The following is a 21,953-nucleotide window of genomic DNA, read 5'->3' on the forward strand; positions in this document are numbered from 1 at the left end:
ACTATTTTTTCTCATTAATATTCAACATGTGGGAGGAGAAGCAATTCTGAACATGCCTTGTCCCGCCCCTAGAGGCCGATACCCTGCCCCTTATGCTTAAATTATGATTAGGAATAAAAAGACATTTATATTACATCAAATGTATACACATTTAAAATTGTATATAATGGACTAGGCCTACAAACTACAAAAACATTCATATTTGAAAAGTTATCCCTAATAATTGACATCATGCATTTTATATTTCTGATGCAATGACTACTTTGTAAACAAAGAAGTGAATGAGACTACCCATACTAAAACATATAATTTATTAAAAATGGTTATTGGTCAGATTTAACAGACAAAAGAGAGTGACAGAGTGAAGATCATTTTGAGGACCAATCATCTAACTTGGGCTTTGAAAGAGAAATAAAAGTGACACAGTACAATGTGAAATCTATGCTCCTAAATTAAGATGTACATTCTGGATCTAAAGTGCATCACAGAGGATCAAAGGTTAGTAGAACATGTGCCTAGACTGACCTGACTTTTTAAATGTAATTTAAACTTACAACCAAATCTTACCAAACGAAACAAAGGACTGATACTTATGAACACACAATTGACTCATCAGGGAACTTAAAAATCGGGGAACTCAGTGAGGTCACCGCAACCATACAACCGCTGTAGTTTGGCCATCTCCTCAGACAGTGCTTTCTCATACTTAGGGCCTGCGTCAACCAAGCCCCCAGAGGCTCTGATATGAGGAATATCAGGGGTTGGAAGATGGAAAGAAGTGATAAAAACATGGTGAGACATGAGTAATCAAAGAGATGGTGTAGAAAATCTACACCCCCTTTCAAAATGGTCACCTGTTGTTGACTTATAGCCTGGAATTAAAATGGCTTGAAATAGTTTCTTATTCCATTGATCTAAACATCCTACCCCACTTTAAAGTACTATTTAAGTCGTTATTTGGGGTATCTGTACTTTACTTTACTCTTTATTTGACAAATTTTACTTTTACTTCACTACATTCCTAAAGAGAATAATGTACTTTTTACTCCATACATTTTCCCTGACACCCGAAAGTACTCGTTAAAAATAGTGCAATTCATGCACTTATTAAAAGAACATCCCTGGTCATCCCTACTGCCTCTGATCTGGCGGACTCACTAAACACAAATGCTTCATTTGTAAGTGTTGGAGTGTGCCCCTGGCTATCTGTACATTTAAAAAAACAAGAAGATGGTGCTGTCTGGTTTTGTTAATATAAGGCATTTGAAATCCTTTTACTTTTGATACTTAAGTACACTGCTCAAAAAAATAAAGGGAACACTTAAACAACACAATGTAACTTCAAGTCAATCACACTTCTGTGAAATCAAACTGTCCACTTAGGAAGCAACACTGATTGACAATAAATTTCACATGCTGTTGTGCAAATGGAATAGACAAAAGGTGGAAATTATAGGCAATTAGCAAGACACCCCCAAAAAAGGAGTGATTCTGCAGGTGGTGACCACAGACCACTTCTCAGTTCCTATGCTTCCTGGCTGATGTTTTGGTCAATTTTGAATGCTGGCGGTGCTCTCACTCTAGTGGTAGCATGAGACAGAGTCTACAACCCACACAAGTGGCTCAGGTAGTGCAGTTCATCCAGGATGGCACATCAATGCGAGCTGTGGCAAAAAGGTTTGCTGTGTCTGTCAGCGTAGTGTCCAGAGCATGGAGGCGCTACCAGGAGACAGGCCAGTACATCAGGAGACGTGGAGGAGGCCATAGGAGGGCAACAACCCAGCAGCAGGACCGCTACCTCCGCCTTTGTGCAAGGAGGTGCACTGCCAGAGCCCTGCAAAATGACATCCAGCAGGCCACAAATGTGCATGTGTCAGCATATGGTCTCACAAGGGGTCTGAGGATCTCATCTCGGTACCTATTGGCAGTCAGGCTACCTCTGGCGAGCACATGGAGGGCTGTGCGGCCCCACAAAGAAATGCCACCCCACACCATGACTGACCCATCGCCAAACCGGTCATGCTGGAGGATGTTGCAGGCAGCAGAACGTTCTCCACGGCATCTCCAGACTCTGTCACGTCTGCCACATGTGCTCATGTGCTCAGTGTGAACCTGCTTTCATCTGTGAAGAGCACAGGGCGCCAGTGGCGAATTTGCCAATCTTGGTGTTCTCTGGCAAATGCCAAACGTCCTGCACGGTGTTGGGCTGTAAGCACAACCCCCACTTGTGGACGTCGGGCCCTCATACCACCCTCATGGAGTCTGTTTCTGACCGTTTGAGCAGACACATGCACATTTGTGGCCTGCTGGAGGTAATTTTGCAGGGCGTTGGCAGTGCACCTCCTTGCACAAAGGCGGAGGTAGCGGTCCTGCTGCTGGGTTGTTGCCCTCCTACGGCCTCCTCCACGTCTCCTGATGTACTGGCCTGTCTCCTGGTAGCGCCTCCATGCTCTGGACACTACGCTGACAGACACAGCAAACCTTTTTGCCACAGCTCGCATTGATGTGCCATCCTGGATGAACTGCACTACCTGAGCCACTTGTGTGGGTTGTAGACTCCGTCTCATGCTACCACTAGAGTGAGAGCACCGCCAGCATTCAAAAGTGACCAAAACATCAGCCAGGAAGCATAGGAACTGAGAAGTGGTCTGTGGTCACCACCCGCAGAATCACTCCTTTTTGGGGGGTGTCTTGCTAATTGCCTATAATTTCCACCTTTTGTCTATTCCATTTGCACAACAGCATGTGAAATTTATTGTCAATCAGTGTTGCTTCCTAAGTGGACAGTTTGATTTCACAGAAGTGTGATTGACTTGGAGTTACATTGTGTTGTTTAAGTGTTCCCTTTATTTTTTTGAGCAGTGTATATTTGAGCAATTATTTACTTTTGATACTGAAGTATACTTAAAACCAAATACTTTTATAATTTTACTCAAGTAGAATTTTACTTGGTGACTTTCACTTTTAATTGAGTAATTTCTTATTAAGGTATCTTCACTTTTACTCAATAATGACAATTGGGTACTTTTCCATCGATGGCCGTCCCGCCAAGCTGGATGACAGAGCAAATAGGAGACTGATCAGAGAGGCTACCAAAAGTCCATTAGCAACTTTGAAAGAACTACACGCTTTTACGGCCAAGACTGGTCAAAGTGTGCAACTACAGTGCACTTGGAAAGTATTCAAACACCTTGACTTTTTAGAAATTTTGTTATGTTACAGCCTTATTCTAAAATTGATTAAATACATGTTAAATACATCCCTCATCAATCTACTCACAATACCCCTTAATGACAAAGTGAAAACAGGTTTTTAGAAATGTTTGCAAATGTATTAAAGATAAAAACAAATACCTTACCTTATTTACATAAGTATTCAGACCCTTTTCAAGAATTGAGCTCAGGTGCATCCTGTTTCTATTGATCATCATTGAGATATTTCTACAAATTGATTGGAGTCCACCTGTGGTAAATTCAATTGATTGAACATGATTTGGAAAGGCACACACCTGTCTATATAAGGTCCCACAGTTGACAGTGCATGTCAGAGCAAAAATCAAGCCATGAGGTTGAAGGAATTGTCCGTAGAGCTCCGAGACAGGATTGTGTCGAGGCACAGCTCTGGGCAAAGGTACCAAAAATGTCTGCAGCATTGAAGGTCCCCAAGAACACGACAGGTAGCCTAGTGGTTAGAGTGTTGGGCCAGTAACCGAAAGGTTTCTAGATTGAATCCCCGAGCTGACAAGGTAAAAATCTGTCGTTCTGCCCCTGACCAAGGCAGTTAACTGTTCCTAGGCCGTCATTGTAAGTAAAAATTTGTTCTTAACTGACTTGCCTAGTTAAATAAAATACAAACATATATTTTTAAATAAATGTGCACATTTATCTAAAATCCTGTTTTTGCTTTGTCATTATGGGGTATTGTGTGTAGATTGATGAGGATGGGAAAACAATTTAATCCCTTTTAGAATAAGGCTGTAACGTAACAAAATATGAAAAAAAAGTAAAGGGGTCTGAATACTTTCCGAATGCCCTGTATGTCCCAAGATCTCCACAAATCTGGCATGTATGGTAGGGTGGCAAGAAGGAAGCCCACCTTGAATCCCATTTGAAGTACGAGAGAAAAAAAACATTTGGGAGACTGTAGCCATGTGGCAAAACGTTTTGGGGTCTGACGAAACAAAAATGTAACTTTTCGGCCTAAATGCAAAGTGTTACATTTGGCACAAACCCAACATGGTACATCACCCAAAGAACACAAATCTTTACTGTGAAGCTTGGTGGTGGCAGCATCATGTTGTGGGGATTTTTCTCATCGTCAGGGACTTATCAGGATAGAAAGGAACATTTATGGATCAATGTACAGAAAAGTCCTTGAGGAAAACCTGCTGCCCTCTATAAGAAAGACGAAACTGAGATGGGATTTCACCTTTCATCATGACAATGACTCGAAGCACACAGCCAAAGCTACAGTGGAGTGGCTAAGGAATAAAAAGGTAAACGTCTGTGAGTGGCCCTGTCAGAGCCCTGACCTAAATCCAATTTGTGGCATGACTTGAAGATTGCTGTCCATCAACGCTCCCCAAGGAATGTGACCGAGCTTGAACAGTTTTGCAAAGAAGAATGATCTAGGTGTGCGAAGTTGGTAGTGACCTATCCCTATAGACTAGGGCCAACCCCAATTAGTCAACTGGTCGATTGTTTGGTCGTTAGGCTGTTGGTCGACCGAGATTGTTTTAGTCGAGCAGGAACAAATGTATATATGAGGCTCCATATAGACTGAGTGTGACGCAATCGTGGAGCCTACAGAGGCATGCAGAGGCCAAATCGAGCTCTGTACTGCATTGCCACGCGCCTTCCAAATTTTCTAACAACGCGGAGAGCTCTGTATAGCTCCGCATTGACATGATTGGTTTATGGTAGGTGCGGGCAGTACATCCTGTAAAACACAAACTCACTTCCTTGACAACAGCTCTGCACTGCCTTGCAAGAAATATGAATGCCCTGACTTCTCCTGAGGCCATATCGCCGTAAATGCTGAATGGCCAATGCAGACATCGGATTGACCATGCATCCAGATGTACAATGCACTTCTCTCTCCAGAATCTGCGAAAGCCAGCAGGGGCGGGAGGACAATAGTTGGATCAGGTTAAGTTTTTCTTCTTCTTCTGGTTATCTAGATCTGGCACCCTCTTGAGGCATTTGTCTTATTTCATCAAACTGTAAACTTAAAGCATTAGACAAGCTCAATGCATATAGTTGATTTTATTAAAACACATGTTTGTCTATATATGGAAAAATACACATTTAAAAATGTCTACCAATTGATTGGTAGAAAGAATAGATTACTTTTGGTAGACCAAGATTTTTTAGGGTCGGGGACAGGTCTACTGCAGCTGTAATTGCTGCCAAAGGTGCTTCTACTGGATATTAACTCAGGGGGCTGGAGACTTATCCAATTATGATATTTCAGTTTTAAGGGGATTTTTTTTTGTGTGGAAAAAATATATACAGTACCAGTCAAAAGTTTGGACACACCTACTCATGACAAGGTTTTTCGTTATTTTTACTATTTTTTTTACATTGTAGAATAATAGTGAAGACATCAACTAAAATACACATATGGAATCATGTAGTAAACAAAAAAGTGTTAAACAAATCAAAATATATTTTATATTTGAGATTCTTCATGGTAGCCACCATTTGTCTTGAAGACAGCTTTGCACACTCTTGGCATTCTCTCAACCAGCTTCATGAAGTATTCACCTGGAATGCATTTCAATTAACAGGTGTGCCTTGTTAAAAGTTAATTTGTGGAATTTCTTTCCTTCTTATTAATGCGTTTGAGCCAATCAGTTGTGTTGTGACAAAAACAATTAGTTAAAAAATATTTACTAAGTAAATTAAAGTTAAAAAAAAATCAAGGTACATGTTGCTTTTATATTTTTTGTTCAGTGTAGATAGCCAATATCAACAGCAATGTTGGTGCTGCACGATTCTGAATTAAGTGATAATGCCCAAGAAGACGGTATTTGGAGGATATATTGGCATGGGCGTTGGAGACAGTAACCTTAATGATTTGAAGGGACTGGTGTTTCAGCTCACTGCCAATCCACTCTCTCATCAGCCTCGTTAGACAATTTATAAACTTGAAATCCATCTCGACATTATATCCCATTTATTTTAGACTAGCATTTGGGTTTTCAATAGCGGAGACTTTTATTAACCTTACTGTCCGTCTCTGACATTTGCAACATTGTTTCAATATTGAAACTTCGTCTCCTTCTTTAACACGAACGATACTTTCAATGTACAAACGTTTCAGGCACTGACTGAGGTGCACACTATCCATGAGACGCATATCATGGAAAAGTAACATGGAGGTAAATTCCAAATATATTCAAATATATTTTAATAAGTATTTACAATGTTTGTAAATTAAGGCTACAAACCAAACATACAAACTCATTGGTCCAATCAAATTTTATTTTCAACATTTAAGACAACACTTCTCATACATTGTCATCAACATTCTTCTACAGTAGTTGTAATATATTACTTATACTCCTTTCAAATATTTCAACATATTCACATACGGTACTTTATCAGTTAAGACTTTGCTCATTAAAAAGAATAGAGACCATCACTGGTTTTAGAGTGAACATTAAAAGAGCACTACTGTGGGGTAACCGGGAAGGAGTAGGGGTAGAGAGGTTGCACGCTATAAGGAAATTACTAGTCATAATCTAAGTCCTCCAACTTGAAGAGACCCAGCACAAACCAAAGCGCTCGAGAATAGTAAGGTAATGTTTACACACTCACTCCTAGACATACACATGATAAGGAACACAGGCTCTGCAAAAGCTGTTCTCCTTGACCACTCTCACTAACACGGCAGTGGAATTTCACTAGTATTTGTACATTATCTACACGGACACATAGCTGGTAACTACAACATACATTAAACTAACATTACACAAATGTTAGTTACCCCTCCACTGTGTTATGCTAACATTAACAGACTCTGAAGTCAGTCGTCTCCGCTGCCTTTGAATATCCTTGTACATCTCATTTCGACAGAACCCAAGATAATGGGAGGGTCATCATAAAGAATGAAATAACAGATAAAAGGCAATATGAAAGATTCAAATGGTCTCATACCACTTGGAGGCTGATATTTCCCTTTCATCGAAATTGTCTTTCTGAGCTTCTATAAATATGTAACACAGTGCCACACAACACTCAAAATAATAATTCCTGTTCTCTTACAAAGGAAATAAATTAATTTGAGACCCAAATTGAATGAACCTGAAATACCTCCTCTTCACAAACAGTTTCAGTTACAGCATTGGCCAAATATGTCCATCACAACAAAGCCTGACCTCAGTCTCTAAAACAAAACACCTACAAATGGCTTTCCAACACAAATATAGCACTCTATATTAAATGGTGTTTTTTTTGGCATACGAAAAAATAAAATTAAAAACAACTAAAATACATTCAAAACGTGAAGATATGAATGCGTTGAAAATAACAGAATTTTTCGGAAAAAGTACAAAAAACATTCCTGACATCACCGTATGATTCTTCTAACCATCGGAAAACAAATGATTTACAGTACATTGGTTCTCATTATCTTGGCCTACGCTGCAAATGTAACTATAAATCGTCACCCATTTATACATCATTTAGAAAACAGGAAATCTGCTCTTCAATTTCCCTCAAACCGTTCAATGATATATTTTGGGCTAAGCCAATTTGATAGACAATATATTAGTGTGTACATTCGTACAGTACTTCTGTAATGTTTCAAATAGACCCAAACATTTCTTTCATTTTAAATTTTCAATCGAAAACACAACATGTGGAACGTATAAAGATGACTGAGCTTCATTATCACCATACTGTAGTATACTAATATTAACAACAGTTCTCTTTCAATAACACATTTCTCCAGTGTCTCACCAAACCTTTGAAGGGTATATCTCAAAGTAGCTCTCTCCTCGCAATCACGTACGCACTGTACCTGCTTTTGTACCTTTGTCTCAAACTGACGTACACAAACCAATAAATAACTTAAAACGCTTGAATTAAAGAAATACAAGCTAAGATGTTCCAGCTGATACAACCAGGGGTTTTGAAATTGTCCGACCTGCAATGACATAATAGCCGTATAGCGGTTTGTTTATAAACATGAACACAGCGTCAAAGATTATATGGGAGGTTACAGTCTGTTTGGCCGAATATGTGTGGTCATCTGGGTGGTGTTCATTAGGCCACACAACGGAATGCGTTTTAAAACATTTTGCAACAGAAAATGAACATTTCTTACTGGACAAGGTAGTCTCGCCCGGTTTCAGTCTGCTTGCTTCCGCTTGTTAACTAATGAACACGCCCCAGGTGTTAATGCCACAGGGTGGGCTCTTTAAGACATACAGTGCATAAGCAATGATCATATGTGTTGTTCAAACATTTCTCTACATACAGTATATCATGTCTCAAAGGATCATTGCGTTATAAGACGGCCTTTGAGATTAGCTGTGGAATGTTTCATAATTTTGTTCAACCAAATAATAGTGGAATCATGATATCATACATACACCATAATGATACAAATCATAAAGAGGAAAAAAATACATCACTTATTAAGACCATTTTGCAGAAAAGTCCTTCACACAGTCACACGTGCGCACGCACACTGGAGTGTGGGGCTGGGCCGTTGGGGATTGTCACTAGAGCTTGGTGAGACTTCGGGCAGGGGTAACGGAGGAGTGTACAGTATGGGTGTTAGGCTGGGTTAGGCTGAGCAGGGCTGGGTTGAACTGGGATGGGCTAGGGCTCCTCGAAGAGCTGCAGGTCCAGTCGTACGACTATCTCTCCTGTGGGCACCTCGTGGAGCAGCAGCCTCTTGGTGATGGGCCCTTTGGAGCCCTGGTCCTTCTTAATGTCCGCCAGACGGATCTCTGTCCTGCCTAGGAAATCTACACACAGACAGACAGAGGGAGGGATGATGAGTATACAAGTAAAAGAGGTGTCACACCCTATACTGTGATAGAATATATCGTATGACGGCACACTGAATCAAAAAGGCCTCTAGTCAGTAAAAGGCTGTTTGTGTGTGTATGAGCTTGCGTGTTCGCATAGTCTCACCGTAGCCTTTTTAAACAGAGTGTTATTCTGGTGTGTGGGTGTGTGTGTGTGCGCCCGCAGCCTCACCGTCAGGAGAGAATTGGTCCCTCTCAAACACAGTGACGCACAGCACGTCCTGCTCCAGGTCCTTGATGAAGAACTGACAGTTGGAGTTCCACTTGGGGTTGAGAGTGTCCTGCAGGGTCTTGGTGATGTGGCACTGGGAACCCATCGTCACCTCGCAGTACGGGTTGCTCTTTCCTGAGAAGAGATCACAAATTAGGGTTGCAAAATTCCGCTCACTTTCCCCAAACCCCTGGTTTGAAAGAAATTCCGGTTGAAGGATTCCCTCCATGCTTATTCCCTCCTGATTCCTAAATCCTCAAACTGAGATTTCTGGAACAAACTTTGTCAAGTTACCAGAATTTTACAACCGAATAACAGACTGGCAGTTGTACAGACATTTAGAATGCCAATATGGGTTTTCCTCCACAAAAGAGTATTTTAAATCTTCCACATACTTATGCTCGATTAAGCTGGCCTGGTGAATTAGAACCAATGGAATAGTCCCAAAAGGGCAAACCCACCCATCTGGCACTGCAGGCAGGCTCAAAATACTATTTAAACCCATGCATGTACTGTTAACACTATCATTCTTCTCCTGTGTACTGTTGGAATCAGCTAAACTTTGATCCTTGAGGTAGTAAATTAATGACAGTAAATGAAAGAGACTATGTTAGAAGTTAATGGTTCTCTGAAGAAAGACAGAAGGCTTTGGAATGTGTTTCAAGGAGAGGAGAGCGATGTGTTGATATAGGGAAGACAGATGGATATCTGTGGATCAATAGGTGAGGGATGAAGTCAGTTCCCCTTAAGGGAGTAATCAGGGTTAGTATTCTGGTTACCTTCTTTCCTGTGGAGCCATAAACTCTAAGGAGGAGAGTCTTACATAAACTGTGATGTCTGAAATGTTTTGCTGTATGATTACAGCTGTACAGAACCTTTGGGAATGATTCAACTTGGTTAAAGCTTCTCTAGTGTCCGTGAGTTATTTACCCTGAAAAATAAGAACCTAACAGTACTCAACAGCAATCGACACATGTATTAAAGGGTGGTTGTGTGTCACTCTCTCGTGTCAGAAATCAGTGTTGAGATCAACTTAAGGTCGGTGTGGCAGGGGGTCATCTCTAGGGACTTACCGTGGGAGCGGCAGGGCTTCAGCTCGATGCCCTCCACAATGTTTACCATCAGCCGGCCGATGCCCGTGGCCCTCTGTGAGCGAACTGCATCGAGACAGACACAAACGTAATGGTCAGAGGAAGACCGAAACGTAATGGTCAGAGGAAGACCGAAACGTAAGTGGTCAGAGGCAGACCGAGACGTAAGTGGTCAGAGGCAGACCGAGACGTAAGTGATCAGAGGCAGACCGAGACGTAAGTGATCAGAGGCAGACCTAAACGTAAGTGATCAGAGGCAGACCTAAACGTAAGTGATCAGAGGCAGACCTAAACGTAAGTGATCAGAGGCAGACCTAAACGTAAGTGATCAGAGGCAGACCTAAACGTAAGTGATCAGAGGCAGACCTAAACGTAAGTGATCAGAGGCAGACCTAAACGTACGTGATCAGAGGCAGACCTAAACGTAAGTGATCAGAGGCAGACCTAAACGTAATGGTCAGAGACAAACACACAGAAAAGTCAGAGACAAAGCAAGCATGAAAACACTCAGTTGTCATGAAATAGTTTGGTAACACTTTACATGAAGTTGCTCTTATACCTGTGTACTAACACTGTACAGACATTAGAAACCAAATCATTGTTAGCCAGTTCCTTGCTTCTTAGTGAAATTAGGCCATTTTTGTTAAAAGTGGAATAGTCACTATTCCTCATGTATAATACAGAAATCGCTCAACTCCACAATTCCTACACTACTATGTAGCAACATTTTCATAAAAATGTTACTAGCATAAATACAAGGCTACAACGATAAGGGGGTAACTTCAAGTAATAATACAAAGTACTTACATAGGGCTTTTCTGAAACCCAAAGATGCTTAAAAAAGACAGCCATAAAGTGTTACCAACAGTGCTTTTAAGACCCTGGTCCGGGAGGGTAGGTGACAAAGCTGTCCCTCCCAGACAGTGGACCTATAGAGGAGCAGAGAGACAGACTGTTATACCCAGGTAGGCCTTCTCCCTCTTCTTCTTCTCTGTCTCGATGAAGAGCTCCGAAGCTGCCTTGATCTTCTGCACCCAAGCAGTCCTGCATGAGTCATCACAATAAGGTCAAAAGAAAGCCTTGGCTATGTGTGTGTAAGAGAGAGAGAGTGTGTGTGTGTGACTGCATGCATTCGTCTGTGTGTGTACCTCTCGTTGATGCTCTCTGCCCGTATGGTGTAGACCCTGTCGATGTGGGAGATGTGGAAGATGGGCTCGTCTCCCGAGGGATCTGTTGGCAGCTTCACCAACACCTCGTTCAGGAAGATGGGCTGTAGTGGGGGTTAAAGGTCCGAGGTCACAACAAGGTCAGAACTCCTGCATCGCAATAATATCTTGTCTCGTTCCTGAAGTGTGCACTCGTTTACTATATCACACAAATCTAAAAGCATGGGATTGGTGCAGGTTTGGGGTAGAGGGAATTTCCACAATATTTCTTATACAGGTCATTTCCTTTCAAATCAGTGAACAAATGTACAGGAAGGAGAAATAATTGGGATGTAGCCCTGGTCTTGAACATGCCACATTACTGTACGTGGGGATTTGTATGGCATGTCCAAGACCAAGGCTACATCCAAATTCTCTCTCCTTCCTCCCAAAGTGGTCCTATGGGCCCAGGTCAAAAGTAGTGCACTGTATTCCCTATAGCAGTGGTTCTCAAGTGATTTTGCCTTGGAACCCAAATTGAACCAGGTTCTCTCAGTCGTGACCCAATAATCCATCGTAAAAATTAGTCGCCAAAATACAGTATGGAAAACATTTCAAAAAATTATTTGAGTAATTATTTGGTAATTTTAGCCCCTTTTTCTCCCCAATTTCATCATATCCAATTATGATCTTGTCTCATCGCTGCAACTCCCCAACGGGCTCGGGAGAGGCGACGTTCGAGTCATGCGCTTTATTGATAGTAAATATAGCAAATACATGACAAGGGAACAACCTGACGAAGATCCGTTTCAGATGGAAACGTTGTCGGTGAATTGGGAGCTTTAACAGTGTGCGCGCCTTCTTGTTCTATACTAGTGTTCTTTATTAGCCCAGCGCCTATGTTTTTAAGGATGTGCGTATGACCACAAACTTTTCTATAAAGTGAACAACATTCCCACCTCTTTCATTGTCAATAATACAATCTTGCCCATATTCTGGATGAAGAATGTTAATAAACTCACTGGCTTGAGACCACAAAATCCTCCAAAATAGCGTTGCTAATAATTCTATATTGAAAATACCGTGATTGAAGAAACATTTTTACATTTAATCTCTGAACAATTTAAATTATAATTTCTACACACTTCCTACCTGGTTTGAGTTGTTTAAATTCAGACTGGAGTATTTTTATATACCGTAATTTCCGGACTATAAGCCGCTACTTTTTTACCACGCTACGAACCTCGCGGTTTATACAATGACGCGGCTAATTTATGATTTCCCCCCCCCCCACAAGATTCACGCCGCCAAAAAACTGAGCACTGTCACATAATGTGACGTAAATCGAGCACGCTCAAACTTCCCATCATTCTGATTACGGTAGGCATTTTGTCACCCTCATCATGGCAAAGACACGGAGAAATGCATATGATGCAGCTTTCAAGTTGAAGGCGGTCGATCTGGCTGTTGGAAAAGGAAATAGAGCTGCTGCACGGGAGCTTGGCCTTAATGAGTTGATGATAAGACGTTGGAAACAGCAGCGTGAGGAACTGACTCAGTGCAAAAAGACAACAAAAGCTTTCAGAGAAGAAAAGCAGATGGCCCGAACTAGAAAATGAGCTTGAAGACTGGGTCAACACACAGAGAGCAGACGGACGAGGTGTTTCAACTGTGCAGATCCGACTGAAAGCCAAAAACAATCGCCACCGCAATGAAGCTTGACTTTCTTGGTAGGCTACTGTTTACTGCTATTTTTTAAATTTTTGTTACAAGCCGTGTTTCGTTAAAGCCTATTTATTTTTGTTACAAGCCGTGTTTCGTTTAAAAGCCTATTTATTTTTGTTACAAGCCGTGTTTCGTTTAAAGGCTGTGTAAAGTTCATTTGTTTCAATGTACCGGTAGGCACTTGCGGCTTATAGACATGTGCAGTTTATTTATGTACAAAATACATATATTTTTTAAATTCAGTGGGTACGGCTTATATTCAGGTGCGCTTAATAGTCCAGCAATTACGGTATATAATTTCTACACATTTCCTACCTGGTTTGAGTTGTTTAAGTTCAGACTGGAGTATTTATATATATATTTATTTTACTCAGACACCCATGACCCACTCAAAACCTCACACGATCCAAATTTGGGTCACGACCCACAAGTTGAGAATTGCTCCCCTATAGGGTGCCATTTGGGATGCGTACAATGTGTAGGTTGGTGAGACGAGAGTACTTACGGTCTTGTACATGCGGTACTGCAGGTGGGACTTAGCACTGAACACCTTGTCGCAGCCCGAGAAGCCCAGGGGCTTGATGATCTGAGTCAGGAGGAGGAAGTCGTTGAATAGGAAGCCGTACAGCTCCTTGTTGCTCTTGGCCTTGTAGAGTTTGCCGCTGTGCAGGAACTTGCGCGGGCCCAGGCAGTTGGTCACCGAGTTGAACACGAGTTGCTTAAAGAAAGTCGTTAAAGAAAAAGGGCCAAGTGAGTGAGTCTGTTCACGGTGTGAAACTGTGTCAATTGTGTGTAATTTTATGGAATCAAGTACATGTTCCTATGCTTTTCATTGTGTTTTATTTCACCTTTATTTTACCAGGCAAGTCAGTTAAGAAAAAAATCTTATTTTACAATGATTTGTGTTGTGTTTGTTTGTGTGTGTCTGTCTCTGTGTGTATTACCTCAGACAGCCCCTCACACTGGACGTGGGCCTGGATCCACTCCAGCCGGTCAGAGTTCTCCTTCTCCCTGACGCCCTCGTTGACCTGGGAACACAGCTCCTCAGCCTTCTCCAGAGCCTGCTTCAGATGGCTATGGTCCGGGTGAGCCTCCGGAGTATTCTCTAGGATCTGCGCCGCATCGCACAGTTACAGATAGTCAATTCCAGCATGTGTGTATGTATCAGTTAAATATTTTATTTATCCCTTATTTACCAGGTAGGTTTACTGAGAACACATTCTCATTTACAGCAACAACCTGGGGAATAGTTACAGGGGAGAAGAGGGGGGATGAATGAGCCAATTGGAAGCTGGGTATGATTAGGTGGCCATAACGGTATGAGGGACAGATTGGGAATTTAGCCAGGACACCAGGATTAACACGGGATTACGATAAATGCCATGGGATCTTTAGTGACCACAGAGAGTCAGGACAGGCGTTTAACATCCTATCCAAAAGACAGCAACCTTCACAGGGCAATGTCAATCACTGCCCTGGGGCATTGGGATATATATTTTTTAGACCAGAGGAAAGAGTGCCTCCTACTGGCCGTCCAACACCATTTCCAGCAGCATCTGGTCTAACACAGGGACCGACCAGGACCAACCCTGTTTAGCTTCAGGGGCTGTGGTCTGGCTTCTCAATCGCATACACTTTATTCGGATGGTGGGAAGAGTGTGTGTGAGAGAGTGTGTGTGAGAGAATGTGTGTGTACATACATTTTTGATGATGAGGGGGTAGCGCGTCACTCTTTGCATGGGTTTGAGGAGGAAGCTGGAGAGGGGCATTCCCTTACATCCTGGATCCATGGCCAGTCTCTGTAGGGGAGAGGAAATATCACTATCAGATATCAGCATAGAACCTAATATATATATATGAATCACATTGGATCAGTCCCAACCTAGTGCTGTGGCTCGGCTACCCTCAAATAAGAAAGTACACTGACGCTAGTATCTCAGTCTTGCTGTGTCAGACATCACACGAAGAAACCAAGGACGGCTGGGATCAAGGCTATTCACAGCCAACCAAACAAGGTGCATGAACAAACTGAATGAGCACGAGACATTCAGCCACTCGAGGCCAATATGAGTTCAATACAAAATAGTCAAACATAGGGCTCTGGTCAAAAGTTGTGTACTATTAAGGGAATATGGTGCCATTTGAGATGGTGACGCATGCAACACGTTCTTTGCGGCCATTCTCCATTACCTTGACAAAGTCTTTGAACTCGGGCACCTCGTCGGTTTTCTGCTGGATGAGCGTGGCCCCGTTGAGCTGGCAGCTGCAGAAGCGGATGTAGGGCTGCATGTGGGGCAGCTGGGCTGTCAGGATGTCTCCAATCATCTTCACCGGCATCCGCTCGCCCGACATCTTCTTCCTAACCCTCAGCGCTCTGGTGATGGGGGACAGGAGGAAGGGGGCAGAAGAGAATGGGACAATTGAGTCTTGTTATAGTTTTAACCATGTTCTGAAGCTGTACAGTGTTTGTTTACAAGAATCAATGTCAATATATCATTACTTTAAACGTGTACAAATGGATGTACCAATCCCAAATTGCCCCTTCAAGCCACGAGTCATGAAGACCCCCCAGAAAAGATCAGCTGCTATCCACCATACAGCCAGTTAACTTTTTAGGGATAGGGAGCAGCATTTTCACTTTGAATGAACAGCGTGCCCAGAGTGAACTGCCTCCTACTCTGTTCCAGATGCTAATATATGCATATTATTACTACTATTGGATATAAAACACTCTGAAGTGTCTAAAACTGTTTGAATGATGTCTGTGAGTATAACATAACTCATATGGCAGGCAAAAACCTGAAAAAAATCTAAACAGGAAGTGAGAATTCTGAGGCTGGTCGATTTTCAACTCATCGCCTATTGAAATCCCAGTGGGATATGGATCTGTTTGCACTTCCTACGCCTTCCACTAGATGTCAACAGTCTGTAGAACATTGAATGAAGCTTCTACTGTGATGTTGAGCTGGATGGAAGCTGTTTGAGTCAGTGGTCTGGCAGAGTGCCAGGTCCTGGTCACGCGCATTCTACATGATATCGACTTGCGTTCCATTACTTCTATAGACAAAGGAATTCTCCGGTTGGAACGTTATTAAATATTTATGATAACAACATCCTAAAGATTGATTCTCTACTTAGTTTGACAAGTGTATTCGACCTGTAATATAACTTTTTGTCTGACGTTCGCCTGGACCTGCGCGAGCGTTTGGATATGTGTACTAAACTATCTGAGCGCCGTCTCAGATTATTGTATGGTGTGCTTTTTCCAAATTTTTTTTTTGAAATCTGACACAGCGGTTGCAAGAAGACATGTATCTTTCATCATCAAGTTTATGATGAGTATTTCTGTTATTTGATGTGGCTCTCTGCAATTTCTCCGGATATTTTGGAGGCATTTCTGAACATGGCGCCAATGCAAACAGATTTTTTTAATATAAATATGCACATTATCGAACAAAACATACATGTATTGTGTAACATGATGTCCTATGAGTGTCATCTGATGAAGATCATCAAAGGTTAGTGATTAATGTTCTCTATTTCTGCTTTTTGTGACTCCTATCTTTGGCTGGGAAAATGGCTGTTTTTTGGACTTGGCGGTGATCTAACAATCATATGTTGTGTTTTCGCTGTAAAACATGTTCTTAAATCGGACACGATGGGTAGATTAACTATAGTTTATGACAACAGGACCAGAGGTGGCTAGGGGCGTACTTGAGCAGCTTGATGTTACACATGATAAGCTCCTTCCAGTTGACGAAGATCATGGCCACCTCTTTCTCTGTCAGTAGCTCCGACTCCAGCAGAGGCTTCTGAAAGACCTGGCGAGGAAGCATTGATGCAATGTTAACACAAACGTTCAGGAAACGTTTGCATGTATTGCAGATATGGCAGAGAAAGTGTATGCTTGGACTGCATGTGTGATCATGTTACCATGGAGTGAATGTATGTATGTAGTGTGGCTACCTCGGTGACGAGCTGCAGGTCATTGACATAGTTCTCCTCGGTGACGATGAGCTCGTGCGTATAGCCCTGTCTCTTCCTCTCAACGGGGGTCAGCATGTCCAGCAGGTGCAGGTCAGCGCACCCTGTGGAACAGGACAACAGCTTTGATCAGCTCCCTTCTGTCACTCAAATACTAAACAGCCAATCAGAACACAACCTCAATGTCCCATCTCTCAAAACAAACTTCCACAGAAAGCCAATGGCTGGCCCTTTGGACTTTCCGTCTTGAGTTCTAGGCACGTAGACTGACACCTGAACAAGTCATTGAAATTAACACAATATACACTACAAAATACTGTAGGGTAAAAGGGTCTTCCCCTAAAAAGCCAGTCAAACATCATACATAAAAATAAAACAAGTTGAAAGCATAATTATTTAGACCCTTGTAATTGACATTTTTCCAGTTGTCTACTAAAGGATTAAAAATAAAGCAAACATGCTTTGAAAAAAAAAATGGTGGTAAGTCTCTTGCTCAAGTAAACAAACCTTTTGGTTTTTAAATCAGTAAATAAAAACACACAAGTTCATGTTGCCATTGAGCTTTTTAATCATTATACACGTCATTTTCTATATTAAAGACGGCATGACACTTTTTATTAAAGCTGACTTGTTTGTATACATTTTTCAATTTATACATTCATTTCTGATAAAATGCTTCAGGAACCAAGTGCAATGATTACATTTTGGATTTTTTGTTGATTCATAACAGACCAGAAGCAATTCAGTTTATAGTCATAGAGTATTGAATATACTGTATGAGTAGTTAGAATTTTTGTGGTGCTTCTCAAACCCGAGTCAGTAACGGAGTACAAACCTCCTTGAAACTGATGGGTCTCAAAAGACATATTGTAAAGTCCAACAAACCAATCATAAAGCAGCAAACACCAATACTGTCACATAGTGGAACCAATAGGAACCAAAAGGTTATATAAAAAAAGGCTGCATACATGAATTCCATCTTTGTGTTTTAGAATAACAATAAAATTACAATACTGTTGTGTGACAAATGCAAACAAGATTGATATGGTACCAGTACAATACTACTGTGTGTGTATATTGCTTTGAATGGATGATGCCATGCTTTCTCTTTCGTTGAAGAATAATAGGTTAAAGGCCATAGCTACATAGCCCTAGAACTTCATATCCCACTGTAACATTGACTACAAAAAAATACCATAGTCTTAGTTTTTCTTAGTTTTCATATGTAAACATTGTTAAAAAGGTATTATCAGGAGGGTATTATGTTCATATTTAGTATGTTCATAGTCAGCTGAATCACAGTTCTTTTCAATGGGATTTTCTTGACAAAATAACAGAGTAAAAGGTCAAACTAAATGGACATGTTGCTTCAGAGTTTTACAAATGGCAACTGCATAAACTGGTCAAATACAACTTCAGGAGGGAAGGGGAAGAAATTACAATACTACATAACCATATATATTTAAAACACTATGCATTATAATTGCATTCATTTATAAAAAATAGACTGTCGTGGTATAGTGACTGGGGACATAAACTTCAATTGACATACATCTAGGAGAAAACATGTAAACAAACTGAGGAAACTCATGAATACAAAACACCCCCATCTACTCTGTGACTAATACATAGTTCTGAGGAGACAAGAATTTACTTGTTGAGGATATAACATCCTTACTTACTTTGTTTGTTCATTCAAATCACACAATTCCAAGTCTCTGCATACTGTGTGTACCTTCCTCTCTCCATTTGTGGCGGCTGTGCAATATTTGGTTTGCATCGATCATAACCTTGTTTCACAAAATGCTACAGCACAAAGTAAACACCCCAGCACCTCCAAACAACAAGATTCATCCAAAGAATGTTTGGTATGAATATAAAAAACACAGCTAGATGTGAGTGGATAAATGGAGAGTTTCAGTCCCACCCATAGGTTTGACAGACAGCTTCTCTGTCCACTGTATGAGCTGGCTTTGGGGCAGGGGTGGTCTGGATGTACACTATAGTAAATGTAATAATCTCTCCCTCCATCCAATAACGTGACCTTTGAACCCCTAGACTAGTCCATTAGACAGGTTTCTCATGATGAACCAATCCCAGGCCCAGTCGGACAACCAACCAGCCACCCAATCCCCTAACCCTCCGGTTTGTCCAGATCTGTAAGATGTAAGCAATATGGTTACACCTATCCCGTTTCCTTCAGATATGCAAACTGAAGGGGTACGGGGAAGGGGCTTGGGGTTGTCTTTCGGGCCAGGCCCCGGTTGTTTTGGCAGCCCGTCTGATGCGGTGTGTCATGAATAGTGGGTCTTTCTGTGGAGCTGTGGGTCGGATGGGGGAGGGGTTAGTAAGGGAAGGGAGGGAGAAGCTTAACGTCAAATGGAAGCCATTTGACTGACTCATTAGTAAATATAAAAAATATAAACTTTTGAAAAAAACTGTCCGACCAAATCCGTGGTGCTGTGATAAAAAAAAAGCAGAATGACTAAATCTACAAAAAGATCTGAGTTCACAGAAAGCCACAAAAGGACCCACTATCCAGTCTCCCACTCATATGATCACTTCAAGTAGTTATTTTTTTCCAATTTCCTAAAAAAAAAAAACATTGAAATGTTTATAATTAATAATTAATATTTAATTTGTTTAAGTAAATTGTTTAAAAAAAGAAGCGGTGTAGGATAAGGAAGCTGCTTGGCAATTTTGGCGAGTGCGTCTAACAGTTCGAATATAAGGAGGTAACGGCCTGCTCTCTGCAGCTTGACTCTTCTAGCCCACAAGGCCAGGTGGTAATCATGTGGCAGTCACATGATCGGGGTGGCTGCATCTCCCATCATCCCGCGGGGGCAGTGTTTAGGGGATAGTGGGTCTCTTTGAGGACTTTCAAGGCTGAGTGGGAATGGGCAACATATGAGTCCTAGAAAGAGGAGGAGAACACAGCACATAAGCAAAAAACGCAAACCAAAAAAGGAAACAAACCAACAAGACAACAACAAAAAGAAAGAAAAATATGCAAATACACGAGCGTGCAGAACTAAATGGATGTCAGTGGCGGACGAGTTCACGAGACGACACACAGCGTGCAGCATAACAGATGAAGTGGAGTCTAACCATGGTATGCATGAGGGATGTGGAGGGGGCGACTACAGGACATTGAGGGAGATGTTAGTGAGGAGGGAGGAGGGACTGTACACACACACACACACCTCTATTCAACCGAGGATGATACATGATCTGAAAGGTCTTCAAAGAGGGGGCCCATAGGTATCAGTATGATCAGTTGCCTACAGATTATACCCTTGTCAAACACTGTCTCATTTGATTAGATTCCAGAGGTTTCCGAGGGTTTTAGTTGAAATGAATTATGTATCGAAGCGTGAGAGGATACAAGAAGATCACGTCTATACAAAGCAGGAGTCCACATCGGTGTGTGTGTGGAAGAGAGAGGAAGGAATGTAATCACAGTACTCGTTATGACCCATGTTGGTGTGTGAGTATGTGACTGTGTGTGTGTGTGTGTGAGAGAGAATGGCGCAGTATGTACTCAAACTGCTGGGTGTGACTGTGAGAGGGAGACTTTAGTAGTAGTGTGTGCACTCACATTGTTGGCTGGGGTCTGTGTCGGTGGTCAGTTTGACGTAGTTGGAGGGGAAGAGGCCCACGGAACCGTTCAGCTCGCCTTTCCACCAATCGGGGTCCTCCCTGCTCAGCACGTTGATGATCTGGCCCTTCCCAAAGGGCAACTCGTCATCATTCTGCGCCATGTAGTCGTACATGCCAATCACCTGACACACTGCTGGAGACACACATACAAGTGATGGGTTAGTCAGACGGCCATACAATAAATAGACTTAGGCCCCGTCCACAAAAAAAGGGACTAAAGGCAGTGTTTGATCAAATCTGTGATGCATTGTGGGTAAATTGTTACTGACTGATTGATCTAATAAATATTTAACATTAATGATGCAAACAAGGTGACGGGTATTATATAGGCTACTATGGAGACAATTCTACATATAGCTTATCAGAGGGCAAGGTCGCGCTACTACCAAATGAATTATACCTATCCAATCCCCTCAGATCTACACAGGAGACTAGGGGTGTAGGGGCTAGGGCTTACTCCTGGACAGGACCTTAAAAAAGGTACTAATAGGCCTAATTCACAACACAGTCCTCTGTTACTAATAATGACAGAATGTTATTGTAAATGTTATTGTAAAGAAAGTTATAACAGAAAATAATGTAATTACAAAGATGTTATTATTTCAACAGAAAATAATGTTATTTTAAAGAATGTTATTGTAAAGAATGTTACTATAACATGAAAGAATATTATGACAGGAAATAATGGTATTATCAAGGATGCTAATATAACATGAAAGTACACAGAGAATGTCTGCACAAACACAGTGTTAGTACCCGTCATATGTTGAGTCAAGGAGGGGCCCCAAGGCCCCGGCGGGCCCCCGTCAGGTCCCTGCTCCTGGCTCCTACCTGCACTGGGCATTGGCAGCTTGGGGGGTGTGGGTTCTGTGGGCGTGGTCTTACTGGTGCTGGGGCTCAGGAGCTTCACGTAGTTGGCCGGGAACCAGCCAATCTGCCGCTTCTTTCCCCGGGCCTGGACCAATGAGAGGACTTGTTTAGTATGGGAGAGGCCACAGGGGCAGCGCAAGATCATTTTAACAGTAAGAAACATAGTCCCTTTCACTGGTGTTTAAAGCAAATGAATGGATGACAATGAATCTACATTACTGTAT

The 21,953-nt window shown here is 41.8% G+C and overlaps 1 protein-coding gene across 6 annotated transcripts in view; it reads right to left on the reverse strand.

The window, feature by feature from the left end:
* Window positions 1-6,467: 6,467 nt before the first annotated feature.
* Window positions 6,468-21,953, reverse strand: part of LOC129859531 (intersectin-1-like) — a 60,637-nt gene continuing 45,151 nt past the window's right edge. For 3 of the 6 annotated variants that reach the window (XM_055929396.1, XM_055929398.1, XM_055929395.1), the window contains 13 exons: window positions 21,616-21,814; window positions 20,798-20,992; window positions 17,182-17,303; window positions 16,930-17,036; window positions 15,406-15,589; window positions 14,916-15,014; window positions 14,160-14,327; window positions 13,721-13,933; window positions 11,494-11,615; window positions 11,307-11,389; window positions 10,328-10,411; window positions 9,216-9,389; window positions 6,468-8,980 (listed from right to left, as the gene is read on the reverse strand). In XM_055929396.1, the coding sequence (XP_055785371.1) occupies window positions 8,832-8,980; window positions 9,216-9,389; window positions 10,328-10,411; window positions 11,307-11,389; window positions 11,494-11,615; window positions 13,721-13,933; window positions 14,160-14,327; window positions 14,916-15,014; window positions 15,406-15,589; window positions 16,930-17,036; window positions 17,182-17,303; window positions 20,798-20,992; window positions 21,616-21,814 (1,899 nt within the window). In that variant the 3' untranslated portion in view covers window positions 6,468-8,831. Of the gene's footprint in view, window positions 8,981-9,215; window positions 9,390-10,327; window positions 11,275-11,306; window positions 11,390-11,493; window positions 11,616-13,720; window positions 13,934-14,159; window positions 14,328-14,915; window positions 15,015-15,405; window positions 15,590-16,929; window positions 17,037-17,181; window positions 17,304-20,797; window positions 20,993-21,615; window positions 21,815-21,953 lie in introns of those variants that run through there. The other 3 variants (XM_055929399.1, XM_055929397.1, XM_055929400.1) reach the window with 3 other exon arrangements.

The sequence above is a fragment of the Salvelinus fontinalis genome, chromosome 7 (genome assembly GCF_029448725.1).
Source record: "Salvelinus fontinalis isolate EN_2023a chromosome 7, ASM2944872v1, whole genome shotgun sequence".
In the NCBI taxonomy this organism is placed as follows: domain Eukaryota; kingdom Metazoa; phylum Chordata; class Actinopteri; order Salmoniformes; family Salmonidae; genus Salvelinus; species Salvelinus fontinalis.